A 21,528-nucleotide genomic window follows, 5' to 3' on the forward strand; every position below is an offset into this window, starting at 1 on the left:
GCGTGTGCAAGCACATGCACACACATGCACACACACACACAACACCCTCTTAAAATGTGAAAAATGCAAATAAATAATGATGGAATCACTTCAATTTTATACTCAGGAACTTATAGGCCCTTGATTTGCCCCCCCAAAACATTTTACCTTGTCCTTATTCTTTAAATGCCCAACCACCAAAAGAAAAAAGGAAAAAATAAAAGGCTTAAATGCACATGTTTCAAGTCAGTGTCTTGTTAACAAAAAAGGTAGCATTTTCTTCACTTTGGCCATTGTTAAAGATGCAGGCATAGATCAGGGAATGTTAAGACTAGCATGTATTAAAAAAAATGCAACATTAACAGAGCATATGTCTTTCAAAAAAGGCTAAAACACTAACAAATACAAGTCAATGCACATATTTTTAACTAGTGCAATTTTATCTACAATGGAGTAAATGTTATTTTGTGTGCCAGACATTGCAATACTGTTCATTTCCCTTTTATCATGCAAACATGCCAATTTTGTCATTAAAGGAAATTTTTATTGGGACACACTCACATTGCCCTCCCACCCATATCAAGGGTTGAAAAAAGTCGCTAAGAGAGTCCCTTAGAATTTCGTAAATATGAAGATAAAGCTGCTAGTTAATATTGTATAGGCTGAATTTTCAGATTTTTAAAAAAGAAAAAATTATAATTTAGGTGGATGTTTACCTCATCCATTAAAACACAATATGAAATTACACTCCTGTGAAATTTGTACCAACTGTACAAAAACAAAAAGGGCCATGAAAAAAATTATGATCTTCATGGCCTGAGAGCCTACACATTTCTGAGTAACTTAAAAGAGTAACTACAAGAGCCTGACATTTTTCTGTGTCTCACCTCTTCTGCCTCTCTATCTGTAGCATTTGTAAATAAAAGTAACATCTTAATAGCAGAGATCATGTCTATCTCCCACTTTTCCCCTCCTAACTACTCCTACTCATCTTCCTGAGCATTTTTCATGAACAGCATTGCAAGTTGGTTTAAAAAAGAAAGAAAAAAGAAAAAAAGGAAAGAAGAAAAAGAAAGTTTTACAAGGGTTTTGTTGGTTAATTATTTACCAGTGGAATCACTCCACCAGGAGTTTGATTTCATTGGCTAGCAGTTGGTTCATGTTGAATAGGCCCCCTGGGAGCTTGGTGAGCAGCTCTCGCTCGGTGGTTTCAGGGTCGCTGTCAACAGAGCTGGAACTTGCGCTCATGTTGTCGACAGCAGTGTTGGCTGGGGGACCCAGCTCCGGCTCACTAGTCTCACTGGCCGTGGACACCACGGAGAGCAGGGACATACGCCGGGTGAGCCGGCCAGAGGGCAGAAGGGAGGCGGCATAGTCCGCAATGATACCAGCTACATCTAGATTACAAGCCTTATCAAAGGCGATGAAACCTACATTTGCATTGGCCTCGCAGACACAGAAGGAGCCGTCGTCTTTCATCAACAGGTCAATGCCACACACATCCATTCCTAGGATATTAGACACCTGGATAGCTAGCTGCTTCCCTTGTTCACTCAATGAGCACATCATCCCAACACCACCTGACAAAAGAGAAAAAAAGAAATGATAAATTTTTGGAGTAAAACTAAAGCAGACCTTAAAAATAACCCTGCTAAGGTTAACCATCTCTTCAAAATCTTCTAAATCAACAGCAAAAACAAAAGTGCTATGCTAATGTAAAACTGGGACTCTGAGGTCTAGGACTCCTTCATTAGGGAATCCCCTTTGAAATTGATGAGTGAGTACTTTTTCAATGTTATATTTTCTGAAGACAATGAACTTTGACTAAAGCCTATCTTACTTGCAATAACATGGAACTTTTGCAAAAATACAGTTAACTATTTAATATTGTTATTGGTCTCTATCAGTTCCAGATTTTAATTTGTAAAAATAATGGAGATGCGTAACAGAGACTCAGAGAAGGCAATGGCAACCCACTCCAGTACTCTTGCCTGGAAAATCCCATGGACAGAGGAGCCTGGTAGGCTGTGGTCCATGGGGTCGCTGAGAGTCGGACACAATTGAGCAACTTCACTTTCACTTTTCACTTTCATGCACTGGAGAAGGAAATGGCAACAACCCACTCCAGTGTTCTTGCCGGGAGAATCCCAGGGATGGGGGAGTCTGGTGGGCTGCTGTTTCTAGGGTCGCACAGAGTCAGACACAACTGAAGCGATGCAGCAGCAGCAGCAACAGGGAACAGAATCTAGGAACATGGTTCTCTTGCTCAACAGCCCCTATTCTATGTGTCATCCCTAAGCTGAAAGGATCCTGGGGCTTAAGGCAGTTGGCTGAGTAGAGGGGAACTCTTTGCTGGTATCTGAGAGTAAAGAATTAGAACTAGATTTTCTAATTTGGTGACCAGCTTCAGGAAGCTTTAGATAAGGACCAGAAAGCAAAAGAACTCTGACAAAACCTTGGCTTTAAGAGCTCAACAGAAGGAAAGTTGACCTCACTACTATGTGAGTATTGCCTGACCCCGAAAAGACCAAAAGGGAAATGCACACATGAGTAGGATTCAGGTACCCCTCCCCACCTGCCCACCACTATCACCATCACCACCACCACCAGTGAGGCTGGAAGAGGAAGGGAGAGAAGCCCAGGAAATAAGAGGGCTTCATGTAACTGCCTCAGTAAGGGAATGACACACTAGTCAACGAATTAAAGACTGCTTCTCGGCACCCACAGTACTGATGGATCTTTAATGCTCTGAAACCATCTGCAATGCTCCAAATAACCTGAGCAGAACTCTGATGTGATGGGATAGTAACAAGAACAAAAACAACAAGCCACCTACAACTTGAATAAAAGAAAAGCATTAAGTTCAAGTTTAGCACAAAAAAACTCTCTGAACTAAAACAAAAATGATTACCCAAGTTAAAAACTTCCGTAGCAGAAATGAAGGAGAGTTGCTTTTGTGAGTATAACTTCCAACTTGGAAAATCTAGCTTAAGAAATATTTTGAAGCACATACAAAAACACTGAGGTGAAGCCACAAACAAAAAATTTGCTAACTGAATCAGAAAAACTCCTCCCCAAGAAGGAAAGAAGAGTTTTCCTGAGGCTTAAAACAAGTAGGTCTGATAGAAACAGCTTACTAAAATCCAGGTTGGACAGACTGAGAAGAGACACATATCTAAAAATATCCTGACAAAATATTGAGCTTTTCAAGTAAAACAACCAAAAATAAAAGAGAACAAAACAAAAAAACTTACAAAGAATATACATTACCTACCCCCCCCCCCACTTCACCCCCGCTGCCCAATCAGAGTAGATTTGGACATTCAATTGTAAAAGTGTAAACTATAAAGCAGGTTTCCCAGGTGCCACTAGTGGTAAAGAATCCACCTGTTAATGCAGGAGACACAAGAGAGAGGTTTGATCCCTTGGTCGGGAAGATCACTCACAGTAGGAAACGGCACCCTACTCCAGTATTCTTCTCTAGAAAATTCCATGAACAGAAAAGCCTGGCAAGCTACAGTCCATAAGTCCACGAACAGTCGGACATGATTAAGCATGCACACATCAACTATAAACCAGCAGAACTGAAGCAACACTTTTACAATTTCAGAATTCTATCTCAGCCAATACATCATCCTGAAAACTCAAGATATGGGAAGGAGCAGCTGGGGAATAAAGAGTGATGAGTAATAATTCTTGCAATATGGGTATGTGTGTGTGCATTTCCAGTTGCTTTAGTCATGTCCGACTCTTTGGGACCCCATGGACTGTAACCCACCAGGCTCCTCTGTCCATGGGATTCTCCAGGCAAGAACACTGGAGTAGGTTGTCATGCCCTCCGCCAGGGGATCTTCCCAATCCAAGGATTGAACCTGTGTCTCCTACATCTCCTGCATTGCAGGTGGATTCTTCATCACAGAGCCACTGGGGAAGCCCCAATATGGGTACAATTAACCGTAAATAGATAAACACAGCCTGGGAATGGATAAAGTAAGCGCTTGATTCTTGAAGCAGAAGAGATAACTCAATAAAAGAAATTCTAATCCATACTTGAACTAAAACTATTAAATGGTTTTACCAGAACAATGGAATATAAACCCAGGAAAGCATAAATTTTTGTCTGTTTTGTACAATGTTATATACAAAATACTGTTAAAACAGTACTTGATGCTGAAAAATATTTGTTCAGTGAATACATGAATCAAGAGGAGGGGAGCAGGAAGTAAAGTAAGACTGTTCTAATCCTCTCACTGGGGGAGAGAGGGAATAATAGGTGGTACATTTTCAGAGTAGAGATTTCAAGGAGTCTGGACATGAAGTCTTATACTAGTGAAGGGATCAAGGATGACTCCAAGGATTTAGTCTAAACTAGAAAGATATAGCTGCCAATAAACAATAAGGAGATAACAGTGTGTGGGACATACTGGAAGAGGTAGCTAGATGGGGAGTTCAGGTTTGGACATGTTGAGACTAAAATCTCTAACAGTTATCTATATGGTGCTACAGACAAGCAGTGACATATGTGTGCCCAAGTTCAAGAAGAATGCCTAAACTGGAGAGATAAATTTAAAAACAGTAACAAATAAATGGCATTTAAAGCCACGAGCTAAGTAAGATTACTAAGAAAGTAAAATAAACACAGAAGAGGAAAACACCGAGACTATGCTCTGAGGCACTTAAAAGATCTCAGAAAATATACATTTAAACAAATGAAAATCAGCAATATTATCTGGACCAACAAGTTAAATAGGTTAGGACACAGCTTAAATGAACCTCAATTATACAGAAAATAATACTGGGCTAGCCAAAAAGGTTGTTCAGTAACATCTTACAGAAAAACCCAAATGAACCTTTTGGCGAATTCAATATAAAACCAAAGAGGGAAACTGGTAGACATTTCCTACATATGTGAATTGGGTTACAAGTTGAGCCTGGGTGAAAGCAAATTTATACATACATAAATTATGTTCATGTTAAGTCTATTAATGATATTTACATATGAAAGATATTTTTCAACTTATTAGGTAAAAGATCTGAGTTATACACAAATACTCATTGAATAAGCTTAAATAATACTACTTTATATCACAGAAAAACTCCTGCATTGCTTTTACCTAGTGAGCAGTTGCTTTGCATCCTCCCATCTGTAGAACAGCGTAACATGGTGCCAACCACACGGCCTCCCACGACAATGACACGTACATCCCTTCCATGAGACTCTTTAACATACTTCTGGAACAGGTATGGAGCTTCGTGGCGAATAAGGTGACTTAGATCAGCCAAATGGTGCTTATCTCGAGCCAAGAAAACCGCTTTGCCTGTGACCAAAAGAAGAGCAAGAAATGAGTATGTCATCAGACTATGAGCAGTTGATATCTGCTACCTGTATCTTCTTCTGTTCCAATCTACTTTCTCAGAATCAGTTGTTTATGGTCACTCTCGCATTCCCCAATCTCTTAACAGAATTTATTGTGAGGCTGGGTTCTTGTGAATTGTATTTCTTCAGGTTAGCCAATAATACTAGCCTCACTTATCAGTAAAACATTTTTCTGAGTTAAAATATATGTTTTATATATTATGCAATATTAAGATACTATATTTGCATTTAGTAAGATAGTAGTATATTACTACTTTTGTGCCAATAGAAGTGTCTGTTTTTAAAACATAGTTATAAATACTCTGACAGTTTTCTCATTAAGAGGAAAGGGAATCTATGTCCCATTGCTTGAATCTAGGAGGGGATGTAACTGCTTCACCCAACAGAATACAGAGTAAGGACTTCTATCCGACTTCTGAGGCTAGGTTGTAAAAGGTCACACAGATTCTTTGTTCCCTGGAGCAGTCACTGTAAGAGCCCTGAGACTTCTTGGCTGACTGGAGAAGTCAGGTAGAAGTAGTGCATTAAAGTCCCAGCTGAACTCTCATCCAGTTATCTGTCAAGGCACTAAAGCTTGGAAGTACTTGGATTTATGAATCATTTTACACCTTAAAAAAAATCACTATTAATCCAAAGTTATTAAGATATTTTATATACTGTTTTCAAACAACATAAATTGGGATGAGGATGATGGTGTTAGTGATCTAGAATCCTTGTACTGTTCAAAAAGAAGATAGATCATTAACTTGAGACTCAGTCTAAATTAAGTATGCACCTTAAAATGTCCAAGATAACCACTTAACGAACAGAAATAGCTTTGAGCAAAACTCACCAACTCACAAAAGCCTTCCACAAGTCTGAGGTACCACACACCTAGCAATTTCCCTACAATTCTTTAGAAGTTCTGAAGAATAGTTTCAATATTATGTATAATAGCAACAACCCATACACACCTCTATGACCACGTGTATTCTTCACTACCATTGGGAACTCCAATACTTCTGCTTCATCAATCATTTTAGCAAAATTTTCATGACCACCTGGTTTGAGCAAAAAATAAAATTTAAGAATAGCAGCAGAGGTGTTTTATGATAAATTTTATCTAAAGTCAGCAAGACAAAGAAGGTAGAAGGTAAGAACTTAATGGCTCAATTTTGTCTTCAGTTAACTATCAGTTTAAAACAACTACTTCTTTTTAAATGGATAAAAACTATTAAACTATAAATATTCTAATATCGAAATCAAAGAAGTTAAAACAAAGTCTCCTAGTTTTATTAACATTTTTCCTAATTTTTTATTTTTGGTTGCACTCCATTTTCATTGCTGTGTGTGGGCTTTCTCTAGTTGTAGCAAGCAAGGGGCACTCTTCATTGTAGGACTTCTCATTTTTGTGGGTTCTCTTGTTGCACAGTACAGGCTCTAGGCACATAGGTTTCAGCAGCTGCCACACAGGCTTAGCTACTGTTCAGCATGTAGAATCTTCCCAGACCAAGAGTTGAACCTGTCCCCTGCAATGGTAGGCAGATTCTCATCCACTGTACCACCAATGAAGTTCTATTTTTCATATTTCATCCTTTATTCTTCTACCACACAAGTAATAGAAGCTCTAAGATCAACTTTAGTATACAGCATTCTATTTGGATTAAGAAAGAAGAGTGAGTCACTGGGGAAGACTCATCCAAAGTTGAAAAAATGCTAACATGCATGCGTGTGTGTGCTCTCGCTCTTATCAAATACACAAATTAAATTTTCTTTTCTCTATTATAAAACAGAGTTCATTCTACCATGAGCTATTCAGGTAACCCACAGGTTATGTCTTGTTCTTTCTGTTTATACTTCCTAGAAACAAATGATAAAGAGCAAAAATGGATTGTAGTTGCAAAAAATCAGCATGGCTGACAGAATAATCAGACTAAGAAAAGTTCATTAAACAACTGCAATTTCATAAATTTGTAGCTTAAGAGAAATTATGATTAGCCAGTCTCCACATTTTAAGCCAGATTTGGTTAATATAATTTGCTCCTTTCCATTCTCTTAAAATCAGTACTGTAGACTGATGAGGTAAGCTGTAACATTTCAAAAGAAGAATTGTGAGGAAGAAAGAACTATTCATATTGTCTCTTCTTGTGCAATTGCTAAAAAGAGCAATGGTATCTACATATGCCATACAAACTGGCAAAGTTCCCTTCTTTAAAATATTAAAAATAACAAGAGGACAAGAATTTCTTTTTAAAGCCTCTCCAACTTTTCAAGCATTCGGCTGGACATTTTAATGAAAAACTATAGTGATTTATAGTAAGCCTGATTCTGTCCAAACTAGAAGAACTGGAAAGTCAGGAATATATTAAAACAACAATGTTTATAACAGTGCTACATCAAGTGTGGTCCAGAACCCCTGGCTCTGTGACTTCTTTGCTGCTGATATGTGTCCAGAAAAATATAAGAAGAGTAAACACAAGAAAACAATTTGACATTGTTCTAATATTTTTACAGTACTTTATGCATACTGTAAATTGGTTTTAGAGCACTATAGTATTGAAAGCCACAGTAAATTTTTTTAAAAATAAAAAAGGTCCTCTCCCACAGATGACTTCAGAAGCAATGGTTTAAAGCATATCTAGTGTCATTTTCTTTCATTCAAAATATGAAAATATTTATGAAGCATTAACATGAAAATGTCAGAAACTATAGAACGATTATCAGATTATTTTACCTCAGGGCTTGTCAAACTGAGGACAGATTTGGCTCATAGCCTTTTTGGAATAAAGTTTTACTACAAAATAGCCACATTTACTATTTAAGCTTCGTCTACTGCAGCTTTCAGGCTTCCCTGATGGCTCACTGGTAAAAGAACGCGCCTGCCAATGTAAGAGATATGGGTTCGATCCTTCGGTCAACAGATCCCCTAGAGAAGGAAATGGCAACCCACTTCAGTATTCTTGCCTGGGAAATCCCATGGACAGGAGAAGCCTGGCAGGCTATAGTCCATGGGGTCACAAAAAAGTCAGACACGACTTAGCAACTAAACAAAAAACAGCAGCAGCAGCTTTCACAATACAATAGCTTTACTGAGGGTCACAAAAGAGAACATATGGCCTCGAAAGCCAAAACTATTCACTATTTGACCCTTTACAGAAAGAGTGTGATAAGTCCATTCTACCTACACCAAAGAAGTGAAGTGAAGTCGCTCAGTCGTGTCCAACTTTGTGACCTCATGGACTGTAGCCTACCAGGCTCCTCCATCCATGGAATTTTCTAGGCAAGAGTACTAGAGTGGTTTGCCATTTCCTTCTCCATACCAAAGATAAGTCTCATAATTCTCCTGCCTAGTTTGTTAAAACTTAAAGTCACTTCTATAAGAAGTTCTTTCATGTTCACAAATTTCCTTGTATCATATAACCCTATCAGTTTAGTAGGGCTTTCAATATTATCAGTGCTCTAAAACTAAGGCAATAAAGTCTTATTAGTAAACTCACCATAAGAAAAAGTATCTGGCAGAGGAACACCATGACCTGCCAACTCTTGAAACGTCCAGAACTTATTAACACAGTTCAGGATGGCTTGAGGTCGGTTCATCAGCCTGCATCCCATCTTCTCTAGATGCCGCAAAACAGTGATGTCACTGTCACTCTGCACCCAAGGGGTTGGTACTCTCACTACCACCACCTGCGGGTAGGCAGTGATTAGTTCTCCACTGATACGCAGACCTGAAATACACAGGAATAAAACCAAAACCATCAAAGGAGAATATAGAATAAAACAAAGAAATAGATACAGACCAAAGTTCAGGTCTCAAAACTAAATTTACTATTCTGCTAACATTTTACAGAGACAAAGACACATTCCTCCTTAAATGATTTCCTTTTGTAAGAAAAAAACATTAATGAGAAGAATTTATGTACTGGGTAATAAATTCTGGTATATGCCAATACAATGAAATATTATGTATTCATTAAAAAGACTGTCATAAATCGCTATGTTTGAAGACAGAAACATGTCGAGATTTGCTTTCAAAAAGCAAATAACTTTGTGTTTACATATGCTTTTAGTACAAAAAAAGAATTTTTAAAGGAGCAGTTTCTTCAGTTTTATCCAGTACCATTCTATTTTTTGAAAAGGTCCCAAATAATGGAACAAGGTACTCAAGTTGCTTCTTAAAACCTATAGTCATTAAAAAATATATGCTTATTAAAACATTCAAATATAAAAATATAACACATTTATCCCATCCAACATCCCAGGTTATTATTAGTATTTCCCCTAATGTTAACTAAGTAAAGAAAAATATGCAGGTAATTTTGACAAATATTTTGTTTGTATTATTTTGTGGCACTTTCTTTCATCATGTAACATTATACCAGACATCTAAGCCAATGTAAATATAGCTTTATTGGGCTCAATGGAATTATACTTAAAGATACACCATATAATCAACCCCTTACTCATGAATATCCATTCAATAAATATTAATTACTATGTGTCAGGTTCTTTTCTAAAAGTTAGGAAGATTGGTAAATAAGGTATATCAGCTACCTGTAATCACCATGCTACACATTACATACCCAAGACAGGGAGTGTGTGTGTGTGTACACCATATTTTCTTTATATACTCATCTGATTTGTCAATGGACATTAACTTTGTTTCCATGTCTAACTATTACAAATAATGCTGCTATGAGCATGGGGGTAACAGATAAATCTTCAAGATAGTGATTTTGTTTTCCTTAAGTAATATTCAGAAGTGAAACTGCTGGATCCACAATTCTGAGTCAAAGAGACTATATCTGTTCTGATAAGGGAATGAACTTGACATTGCCTGTTAATACATCCTTATCTTTTAATCCTTTCCTATATGGCAGAGGCTAGACACACTTCCCAGACCCCCTTACCAGCAGGATTCCAATTTGGAGAATTCACCAATGAAAGATAATCACACACAATTTTAAAGGTCAAAGTAGCAGTCATTATTCTCTGGGGGCAGCTATGGGTAGCGCTGTGGTCATCAGCAGATGTGAGGTTTTTGGCCAATGGCTCCAGGCGTTCTCCTCATAATCATGCTGCTAGAGATCAGCAGCAGCAAATTTCTGCAATCCTGCATTTTCTCATTTCTTTGGCTTTTGTGCTGACTTGCCTCAACAGGCAAGATCTAAACAGCATTTTCCTTGAAATCAGAAAAAAGCCTAGTGACCAAATGAAAAAAGGTGAAAAGGGAATTCAGTTTAGGGCAGAAGATGCTGACTCTGGATCATAGATACGATCTTGGTGATAACATAAGGACATCAAAGTAGAACTATTCTGTAATAGTTGAAGTATAGATAGGAACTATACACATATGTATACAGAATTCATACCTGGTAGGTGGGGTGTGAATGTGCACCTATAGGAATCAGCCCAAGACTTAAGAAATAGGGACATATAGGCTGAAAAATGAAAAAGAAAAAATGGAAATTCCTAGGACCAAGACCTGATGAATCTCAGCAACAAGAAAGAAGCAAAAATCTGAAGAAAAATCAGTCAAAAAACTCAAAATATCTAGTCTTAAATATTATTATGAAAAATAAGAAAAGTCAGTGTTACCAGAAGAAAATCAAATTTGTTACATGAAAGGTAAAAAGAAGAGTGAGCAGAAAAAAGACACTTTAATTGTCCAAAGAAAATTCATCTTCTCATTTCCCTAAACTGGAGTTTTTGCTACTTTTAAGAAAAGGAATTAAAGAAGGGAATGGAAGTGTTTCACTCTAAGTCTGCTGCCAAAAAGAAACTGGGAATACGGGAGTACTTTACCCAAAGCAGTCAGATCTGCATAGTACACTATAATGGATATTACTGAGGATGGAAAAAAATTCAATGCCTCCTGTGACAAAAATACTTTATTACTCCAGGCAAGCAGAATGTGATCTGAGGCTACCCAGAAAAACAGGGGCAGGTACAGATGAATGTGAATCCCCAAAAAAGGCAAAGTACTACTGATCTCTTGGGTACTTTCAGTAAATAACAACTTATCTTTGATGTAGAGCTTATGAAACTGAAATATGGGGCAAATGACTCTTTTCCTTAGATCTCTGTTATTCATGATACACAGGTACAACTGCACTCTACTTATTATGGCCACAGCTATTCATTCCAAATGAATGTGCCACCAGTCAGTTCTTTCAACTCAACTTCTTTTTTGCTTATCATCTTAAATGGTAACTTATGATGCTATTCATCTAACTTTGCTTTGTACTGGGATAGAGATTTCTATATAAATATTTTAGATGTAAGTTTTGAATTAAGTATATGATTAAACATCAAAAGTCAGTAATGAGTTAACCTTAGAATAGCAATGGGGCTGGGAAAAATTTCTGTTCCTATATTTTTTGTATAAAGTGTATTATGTATTAAAAGGCTGCCGCTTTGTCACAGCAAAGTGAGAAGGTGCTAAGGGTTGATTATTCTCCTAGTGGAAAGATTCCTTTGGGATATTAATAATCTCCTTGCCAGTAATTAAGTGGGAAATCTCACTACTCCTGTGCTTTTTGAGTCTAGTTTGGCTACATGATTAAGTGTTTTTATCCTCAGGGAATAAGAAACAGACAACTGATAGCTCCCTGCTGACTGGCATTTTTTTTTCTTCCATCCTTTAGAGTTCAGGAGTATTCATCAGGATTTCAGGAATCTTTTAAAGCTGACATAACTTTAAGTATCTTAACTGGAAATGAAGGTGCTATTTGTACATGATTTAAAAGCCACATAATCTCTGTGCCAAAAATCAAGGAAGCACTCAAAGATTTAAGACAGATGAATTATGACAACATTAGACAGCCTGAAAGGGCTTCCATGAATGGAAGGGGTAGTCGAAAACAAATTTTGGACCAGAAATCTAACATATTCTTTCTCAGGCTGTGAGTTCTACCTGGAAATAGCAAGTAGGCAGGATAACAGAGTCATAACTTCTGAGCACTCCCTACACCCTGCTAAATTCACATTCAGTTGTTTAGGTCAGTAACCTAGAATCCATTACTTGACAAAGCTATTAAATTCACCACATGTAAAATCTTAAAAAAAAAAAAAAACCACATAATTCTGAATGCTTTAAAAAACTCATTGTAAATCTACTTTTCAATATTTTAAATAGGACATTAAAAAAGACTGCAGCAAGAGGGCTTTGGTCACATTGGACTGCTGCCCATCATAAATGCAGGTCTATCTTCACATCAGAAAGGTCTTCTTAAACTTAAAGGAAAAAAAAAAAAAAAAAAACCACTGGCTTATTTGCCCCACAGGTCCCAAAAATGTAGGAAGAAATCGTTGCCCAAATTTTGAGGAGAATAGGGCAATTAGTAACTCTGTAGTGCCAAGGGTCAAACGATTCTCAAGAGTTATACAAAATACTTTAAAAATCTTTATTAAGGCTGGGTTAGAACTCACACATCTAGAAATTATCAAGTATCAAAAACCAGGCATAATTTAAGAATCCATTATTTTGAGAATATATATGTGTTTCCTATCTGTTCACCTGCTACCCATCAAAATAAATTTTATGTTTCCTATCAAACCATCCCTCTTTAATATCCTCAGTAATCCTTTTCCCCCTCAAATTTGTTTCTAAGACTTGTCTCACTATTAATCCCAAATAGCAAAAACAAATTTTCTCCAAAGATGTCCTCTTTGGAGAATGACTAGGAACTAATAACATTTCTTTCCCAGGTCCTTCATCAGTGGTCCAGAAAGAAACAAAAGACTACTTTAACAGTGTGCCTCATTATCACTGAGCACTGCTGTGTAGCAGCTGACAGTCATGTGTCTGAAAAAAAGGGAGAGGGAGAGAGAGAAAAGGAGAAAGAGATGAGGAAAGTAGAAGCAAACAAACAAGCATTCAGATTATGACTGTCTTTTTTAAAAACATCTTTTATTGAAGGCAATGACTGGCTAGCTTCTACTCTAAGTGCCTTTAAAAACTATAGAATCTGGAGTGAAGATAACCAACTCTATCCCCAAAAGGAGGTAAGATATAACAAATACAGAAAAATGTGATGCTGCTAAATACTTCCAATTAAACTTAAATTTTAATGCTGGTATTCAAGCTCAGCATGTTAGAGTACATTCTCTTTACCTTTTCTATAGTTTACAGTGGTAGGATGAGGTAGCCTGATGGCACATGTATTAATTGTTATTAGTAATATATCTTGGGAACTTGATTATCCCCCTTTGTATTCAGCTCCCAAGCAAACCTGATTTACTTAATACTTGATGCATAAGGTCTCAGTATTGGAAGCAAAAAGATATAAACATATTTTTCTCACTTAGCATGAAAAGTTTTATGAAGTTTTTTCCCTTACTATTATCCAAGTATGAAATACTATCTCTATACATTTTCTTCCCCTCATAAGATAGCAATCTACTCGGAAACAGTTAAAAATATATATGGAGCGAAAAGAAAAGTGGGGAAGTGTATCATTTTAATCACTATTAATGAAACCAGTCATAAAAATTTACTGAAGTTTTCCAGCAACAGACTAGTATAGACAAGGGGAGAGGGGAAGCAAAGTATCTTTTTGGTGTCCTTTAAATGTCAAGTCTCACTTTCCACTTTGAAAAAGAGTAAACTTTTTAACAGCTCCAGGTTACAGTCAAATGTATAAGTCTGTTCCAACCTACTTTGGCAAAGTAGAGCAGGTGACATAAATAACTACATGGTATCTGGAACTTTTTGACGTAAAATTCAAAATATATATTTATATAACCTTAAATAAAATTTAAAGCTATAGAATAATAAAGAACAAAGAAGGAAACAGTGTTAAACTCATCGAATACAGAAAACTCTGAAGAAACCAACAGGGTAAGTAAGTAAACTAAGGTTCTTCGCTCATTATCAAAGGTAGATAATGAAAGGACAGCAAAGGCAAACACAGAAAGTGAACAGATCTAAAGCAACAACGACCCCATATCTGATTCAAACCCAAGCTCTACTGTTTCTCCACTGTGTAACCCCAGGCTAGTTACTGAACCTCTCTGCGCCACAGGTTCTTTAAAATAAGAATAGTAGAAGTAATTCCCTTTATAAAGTTGTGATGAGAATTAACCTTGTTAACATTAGTTCGAAGTACCTGGCAAATAATAAGCACTTAATAATTTTTAATCATTTCTGACATCCACCTTCCTCTTTTGCACAATGGAGACTGAGAGTCAGAATAAACAGAAATTCCCATTAGAGTAGGAAATACTATCTTGTTCAAAGCTACATCCCCCAGCACTACCTGGAATATAGTAGATAATTATTATTATATTGAAATTTGAACTTGTCTCACCATGGAAGGGGTGGGACACACAAATTGGCATGTGGAATCTTAGTTCTCCAAACAGGGATCAAACTTTCGCCCCATGCATTGGAGTTTTAACCACTGAACCACCAGGGAAATTCTGCTCACCATTTTTTAAGACACAGAGCATGTGTTTTACTTAATGTCTGAAGACATAACTGCCTAAAACAAGATGTAAATAACTCAAACACCAGAGGTAAATCAAATCATATTAACATGTAAGAAAAAGGAAGAACAGAAATTAATGAACTAAAAGCAAACTCCCTGGTCAGCGAGCTAAGGTCCCGCATGTGGCGAGGTTCAGCAAAATAACTGTGCTTCCATAATGGAGTGGTTATCACATTCTCCTCACACTTGAAAGGTCCTCAATTTGAAGCCAGGCAGAAACAAGCTTTCTTTTGGGGCTTCCCTGGTGGCTCAGACAGTAAAGAATCTGCCTGCAATGCAGGAGTCCCAGGTTTGATCCCTGGCATTGGGAAGATCCCCTGACGGGAATGGCTACCCACTCCAACTCCTGCCTGGAGAATTCGAGGGACGGAGGAGCCTGTTGGGCTACAGTTCATGGGGTTGCAAAGAGTTGGACATGACTGGGTAACTAACACTAACTAAAAATCTAAAGAAAAAAACGGCCAAGATAAAAGTTGGTTCCTAAAAAACTAACGTGTTTGTAAAAAGAAATATAATTTTTAAACTGAAAGTTTTCTGCAGCAGTATCTAACAGACTGCAAAGGTTTATCTTCAACAGACCATCAGTTCCATTCAGTCATTCAGTTGTGTCCGACTCTCTGTGACCCCATGGACTGCAGCACGTCAGGCTTCCCTGTCCATCACCAACTCCCAGAGTTGACTCAAACTCATGTCCATTGAATAGGTGATACTATCCAACCATCTCATCCTCTGTCGTCTCCTTCTCCTCCTGCCTTCAATCCTTCCCAGCACCAGGGTCTTTTCACATCAGGTGGCCAAAGTATCGGAGTTTCAGCTTCAGCATCAGTCCTTCCAGTGAATATTCAGGACTGATTTCCTTAGGATTGACTGGTTTGTTCTCCTTGCAGTCCAAGGGACTTTCAAGAGTCTTCTCCAACACCACAGTTCAAAAGCGTCAATTCTTCAGCACTCAGCTTTCCTTATAGTCCAACTCTCACATCCATACACGACTACTGGAAAAACCACAGCTTTGACTAGATGGACCTTTGTTGGCAAAGTAATGTCTCTGCTTTTTAATATGCTGTCTAGGTTGGTCATAACTTTTCTTCCAAGGAGCAGGAGTCTTAATTTCATGGCTGCAGTCACCATCTGCAGTGATTTTGGAGCCCAAAAAGATAAAGTCTGTCACTGATTCCATTGTTTCTCCATCTATTTGCCATGAAGTGACAGGACCAGATGCCAAGATCTGCATGTTGCAAGTTTTCTGCATGTTGAATTTTCAGCCAACTTTTTCACTCTCTTCTTTGACTTTCATCAAGAGGCCATGGTTCCAAGTGAATAAAAGTAATTACTTAATCTCCAGTTTCACCACTGTGTGCCTTGGGTTATTAGAATCCCATTCTGGAAAGGTAGTCTTAATTGATTTCTGCCCTATCTATGCCAAGTAACCAAGTCTCTGAAGGACTACTGTTGGCAACATGCTCTCTGGAATTAATTTTTGTATTGGGGAAGCTTATTTGATTTGTAAGCAATTAAAATATCTCTCGTTAACTTGAGCAGGAAAAATAATAATGGATGTATATAGGATCATGCACAGAATTAAAAAAAATAATAATAATGCAAAAACCAGGGTAAAAAAAAATACCAGGGCAATTCTGGGAATCCAGGAAGCAAGAAGAACTTGCTTCTTATAAACTCAACAAGGTGCCATACCAAAAATAACTAAATTCCAAAATTTCTCCTTCTAACCTTGAGTCAAACAAACTTTCATCAGGTCAAACATTTCAACTTTTTATTAAGGAAAATTCTAAATAGAAAATAAAAATATTATAATAAATCCAATGTACTATCACCCAGTTTCAAAAATTATCAATACATGCCCAAACTTGTCAGAGTAGTCTTGCTCATCCCTGTCCTCTTGATCCTTTTCTTTTCCCTAAAGGTAATCATCGTTGTTCTTGTTGTTTAATCTCTAAGTCACGTCCAACTCTTTGTGATTCCATGAACTATACAGCCCACCAGACTCCTCTGTCCATGGGATTTTCCAGGCAAGAGTACTGGGGTAGGTTGCCATTTCCTTCTCCAGGGAGATCATCTTGACCCAGGGATCAAACCCGCATATCCTGCATTAGCAGGCGGATTTTTTACCACTGAGCCACCTGGGAAGCCCATACTTAGAAAATTATCCTTTTATTAATTATTTCTTAAGCCAGCAAAAGTTAACACTCACCTATCCTTAGAAAATGGTACCACACTATAATGCCCTTTTCTTAATAATTTCACCTAATAATGCTGTGTTTTATCAAATAGATTTTCAGCATGTATTATAAAATAAAGACTCTTGGGCACACACAGCTTTCTTAACTGCAACACAAAAGGCACCAATCAAAAAAAGGAAAAATATAAACTGTACTTAATTCAAAACTTTTACTGACTAGAAGATGTCATTAACAGAGTGAAAAAAGCAAGCCACAGATAAAAGATATCCATGGTACACATAATCCTGTAAGAGACTTGTTCCCAAAATATAAAACAACAAAACAAAAAGATACACCTCAATCAAAAATAAGTATAGAGAGGATTCTGGGAGGATCAAGGAGTAGGAAGCATCAGGACTCTGTCTTGCCATCTAGACAACTCCTGGTCAATTTGCTGAACGACCACAACTTTCAGAAAAAGACTGGGATCATAAATGCAGTTAATTTTGATCAATTTCAGAACAGCAGCAACTACTCATCCCCCATTCTCTAGCCATACTGTGCACTTGGTTCTGGTGCACCTGACACACCCTACAGGAGTCAGGGTGACTATAACGACCTGCCCTCAAAATATCTGGGATCTCTGCTCTGATGGCTGCATGCAGCTTCTGATCACAAAGGTGCAGACAAAGAGGCCACAGTACTTTTTGTTATACCACTCTCTCCACTGGGCTTCCCAGGTAGTGCTAGTGGTAAAGAACTCACCTGTCAATGCAGGAGACATAAAAGACTTGGGTTTGATCTCTGGGTCAAGAAGATTCCCTAGAGAAGGGCATGGCAACTCACTCCAGTACTCTTGCCTGGAGAATCCCATGGACAGAGGAGCCAGGCGGGCTACAGCCCATGGGGTTGCAAAGAGTTGGACATGACTGAGTAACTGAGCATGACAATGACATTAAAAGAAACTATGGGGGGCAGGGGAGATAAATTTGGAGCAGATATACTTATATATGATATAACTGACTCACTTTGCTGTATACCTGAAACTAACACAACATTGTAAATCAACTATACCTAATAAAAAAAATTTTTTTAAGGGGGGAACTACCTTAAAGATACTCAAAGAATGAAAAAAGGCAAGGAAACAATGTGTGAACAAAATGTTAATATCAGCAGACAGAACACATAAAAGGAAACCAGTAAGTAACTCTGGAGCTGAAAAGAACAGTAACAGAAATGAAAATTGACGTAAAGGAATTCAAAGTGGATTTGAGCAGACAGATCAATAAACTTATGCATTGTTGGAGTCCCAGGAAGACTGTGGGGAGGATAATATTTGAAGAAATAGTGGCTGAAAACTTCCCAAATTCAGTGAAAGATGTGAACATAAACATCCAAGAAGCTCAACAATCTCCACCTTTTGACAGACACATGGTGGGATGCACTATAATCAATCTTTCAAAAGACAAAGAGAATTCTGAAAAAAGCAAGAGAGAAGCAAATCACCACATTCTATGGATCCTCAATAAAATTACTGGCAGATTTCTCATCAGAAACTTTGGAGGCCAGAAGATAGGAAGGTAATACATTCAAAATGCTGAAAGAAAAAACTGCCAACTAGGACTCCTATACCCAGCAAAACTCTAATTCAAAAAAAAGGCATTCATAGAAAAGCAAATACTGAATGAGTTTATGAGCTGCAAGGTGAAAAGACAGGACATTTGTCAGTTAACTCAAAGTAGTATGCAAAAATAAATCTCTCAATAAAGATATATAAATAGTGTTTATTATTATTTCTCCACTTAATTCCTCATCTATTTCATCATTTATAAAATGATACTATTACCTTCCTTACAAGATGGTATGAGATTTAAATAATTAAAAAATATACAAAATGTGAAGAAAAAAAAAAACAACAAAAACTAGGAATTCCTGGATTCATATGATGTACATCAGTGAAAAGTCTTTAATATAAAATTAGATTCAATGTTATGGGGAAACAAGCATTTCTCAAGGTTTTATCATGTTAAAATGATAAAGGTAGTATTTGTGAATGAGAGAGGGTGGAGAAGAAAGACTGTGAAAAAGAGATATGGGGCTGTTGTGTTAGAATAGCTGTGGCTTAGAAGGAAAAAACAACAATATTTTGTCATATAAATGGCTATTATGAATGGATAAAAAGGCCAAAAGGCAATGTTACAGAGACAGAGAAACTGAAATAAGAAGATTGTTTTAGGGGGAAAACATGGATTCAGTTTTGACAGACTGGCATGGAAAACAGTTGAGAACAAAGTAAAAATGTCCATTAGGCACCTAAGAAAAAACCAAGCACAATGGTTTTCAACCTACAAAACTGCTGAAAAATAGTGATCTTCTAACCTCCTAAATCTTTCTGTAATGTGCCTATTTGACAGAAGCTAGGTCACATGAGGAACACAGGGGACTCTTTCAACCTTTAAAACATAGAAACATATACCAGAAGCCTGTGGAAGTTGTGTTTAGTGAGCTAAAATACCACACTGTCCTTGAGATCTCTTCTCACTCAGACTTCAAGAATATGCTTCTAACATAAAGTATCCTGAGTTTTTATTTTCAACAACAGTTGTATGGACCTTACAATTATCAAGTTGTAAAAGCATGTAATAGATACTACATAAAAGATTTCAAGGGAAATCTATCTGTTATAGGTACAGGAAGTTGCAGTGACATCCAATTCCTTTCATAATAATTTTACATTTATTTGTGTGATCAACTGATTAATGTTAATGTCTAATTTTATACACCATACCAATTAACTAGCACAAAGTGTGTACTCAATATTTAATGAACGAATGACACATGCTCTATCCCATATTTTTCTGAATCCATGTAAGGTGCTGCAACTGGAAACATGTATTAAAAAAAAAAAACTGGACTGAATTAACATGGCATGCATTCTTCTTATAAAGGTAGTAGCTACTTATTAATTCAAGTGAAATAATTTAGAAATATTTCTAATGCAGTTATTTGTAAAGAAACAATAACTGCCAAAAAATAATGAGGGTGCAATAAAAAATGTTAAGAAGACTGAGATAGACAGTGATTGTTAAAAGATTCTACTTATTTAAACCCGATATCATGGTATAAATCAGGCAAGATTCTGGATCTATTATTAACTAGCTCATGAATGAAACTACCCTACAATAGCAGACCTGTACTTTGCCTTACTATTGTGCGAGCTCAGTTGCTCAGTCAAGCAGGACTCTTTGTGGCCCCATGGACTGTAACTCTCCAGGCAAGAATACTGGAGTTGAAGTAGATTCTTCACCACTAGCGCCACCAATAACCACCTTTCCCTAACAGAGGTGACCAATTTAGCTGTAACAAATCCTAACTTTTCCAAAGGAACAGTGTCCTGAAAGATTTCTGAAAGACAGTCCTAAAGAATTTCCAACACATTTCCAAAATATCTTCCCCTAGTCATCCAAAAATAATATGAACTATTAGAAATATTTTTTAAAAACTCAGTTAAGACCCTTTTATTCATTAAAAATACTATTAATATTTTACATTATACATACAAAGTATTTGCTAAAGAAAAGAAGAATCGCACATGGATTTTGATTAATTTACTAGACGGACCCCTGACTGGAGTACAGGTTCCTTTAGAGGCATCTTAAAAACAAAGCTTTTTAAAAACTAGAAGACAATAATAACGGGGAAAAAGTAGTAGGTTATCTTTAACTTCCCTCACAACTATTTAATAAATAATACAATGAGGGGTTTAATAAATACTGCTGTTTTCATTTCTTCTGTAAGATATACTAGATATTTAGACTAGATGATACTTAGTAATGATAAAGCCTATTACCAGATCCTTTGACCTAATTATTCCTAAAACAAAAAGAATCACCAAATTCTAGGTAAAAATCCAGACCATTACTTAACTATAGACTTACCCAAGTTTCCTTGTTCAACTGTTAGCACCAACTCATCCATTACCACAGCCCTAAAGTCCAGTTCCTCCTCACAACATTTGGCCTTTAACGCTCGTAAGATCTCTTTCTGGGGATAGTCTTCCCTGATTCGACGATCTGTCAAGAACCACAACTTGGCAGCCACAGAGCTACACATCTTGATCTGCTGTTCTTCCTTTCCTGGGATTACTTCGTCCTGAATATAGACTCCTCCTAGATGGAAAAGAAAATACACACAAAAAATAAATCAAGAAATCTTTTTTTTTCCTTTCACACACACAAATAAACACAATTATATACTAACCATAAAAAAAAATAGGGAAAACTATATCCCTGTATCTTTTCCATCACTACAAACTCAAAGAAATAATGTACACTTGTGCAGTTACTGTTCAACTGCTTTCCTTATTCCATACGTGTATGTATAATTTGCTGGGCTTCCCAGGAAGAGCTAGTAGTAAAGAACCCAGCTGCCAATGCAGGAGACACAAGACACTTGGATTCTACCCCCTGGGTCGGGATGGTCCCCTTGAAGAGGAAATGGCAGCCCACTCCAGTATTCTTGACTG

The 21,528-nt window shown here is 37.1% G+C and overlaps 1 protein-coding gene across 1 annotated transcript; it reads right to left on the minus strand.

The window, feature by feature from the left end:
* Positions 1 to 1,095: 1,095 nt before the first annotated feature.
* On the minus strand, positions 1,096 to 21,116 carry RIMKLB (ribosomal modification protein rimK like family member B). The gene is made up of 5 exons (XM_068971943.1): positions 20,942 to 21,116; positions 8,833 to 9,063; positions 6,310 to 6,396; positions 5,094 to 5,297; positions 1,096 to 1,559 (listed from the first exon to the last, which is right to left on the minus strand). Exons 1-5 carry the CDS (start codon positions 21,114 to 21,116, stop codon positions 1,096 to 1,098), a joined length of 1,161 nt encoding a protein of 386 aa, XP_068828044.1.
* Positions 21,117 to 21,528: the final 412 nt, after the last annotated feature.

The sequence above is a fragment of the Capricornis sumatraensis genome, chromosome 4 (genome assembly GCF_032405125.1).
Source record: "Capricornis sumatraensis isolate serow.1 chromosome 4, serow.2, whole genome shotgun sequence".
Lineage (NCBI taxonomy): Eukaryota > Metazoa > Chordata > Mammalia > Artiodactyla > Bovidae > Capricornis > Capricornis sumatraensis.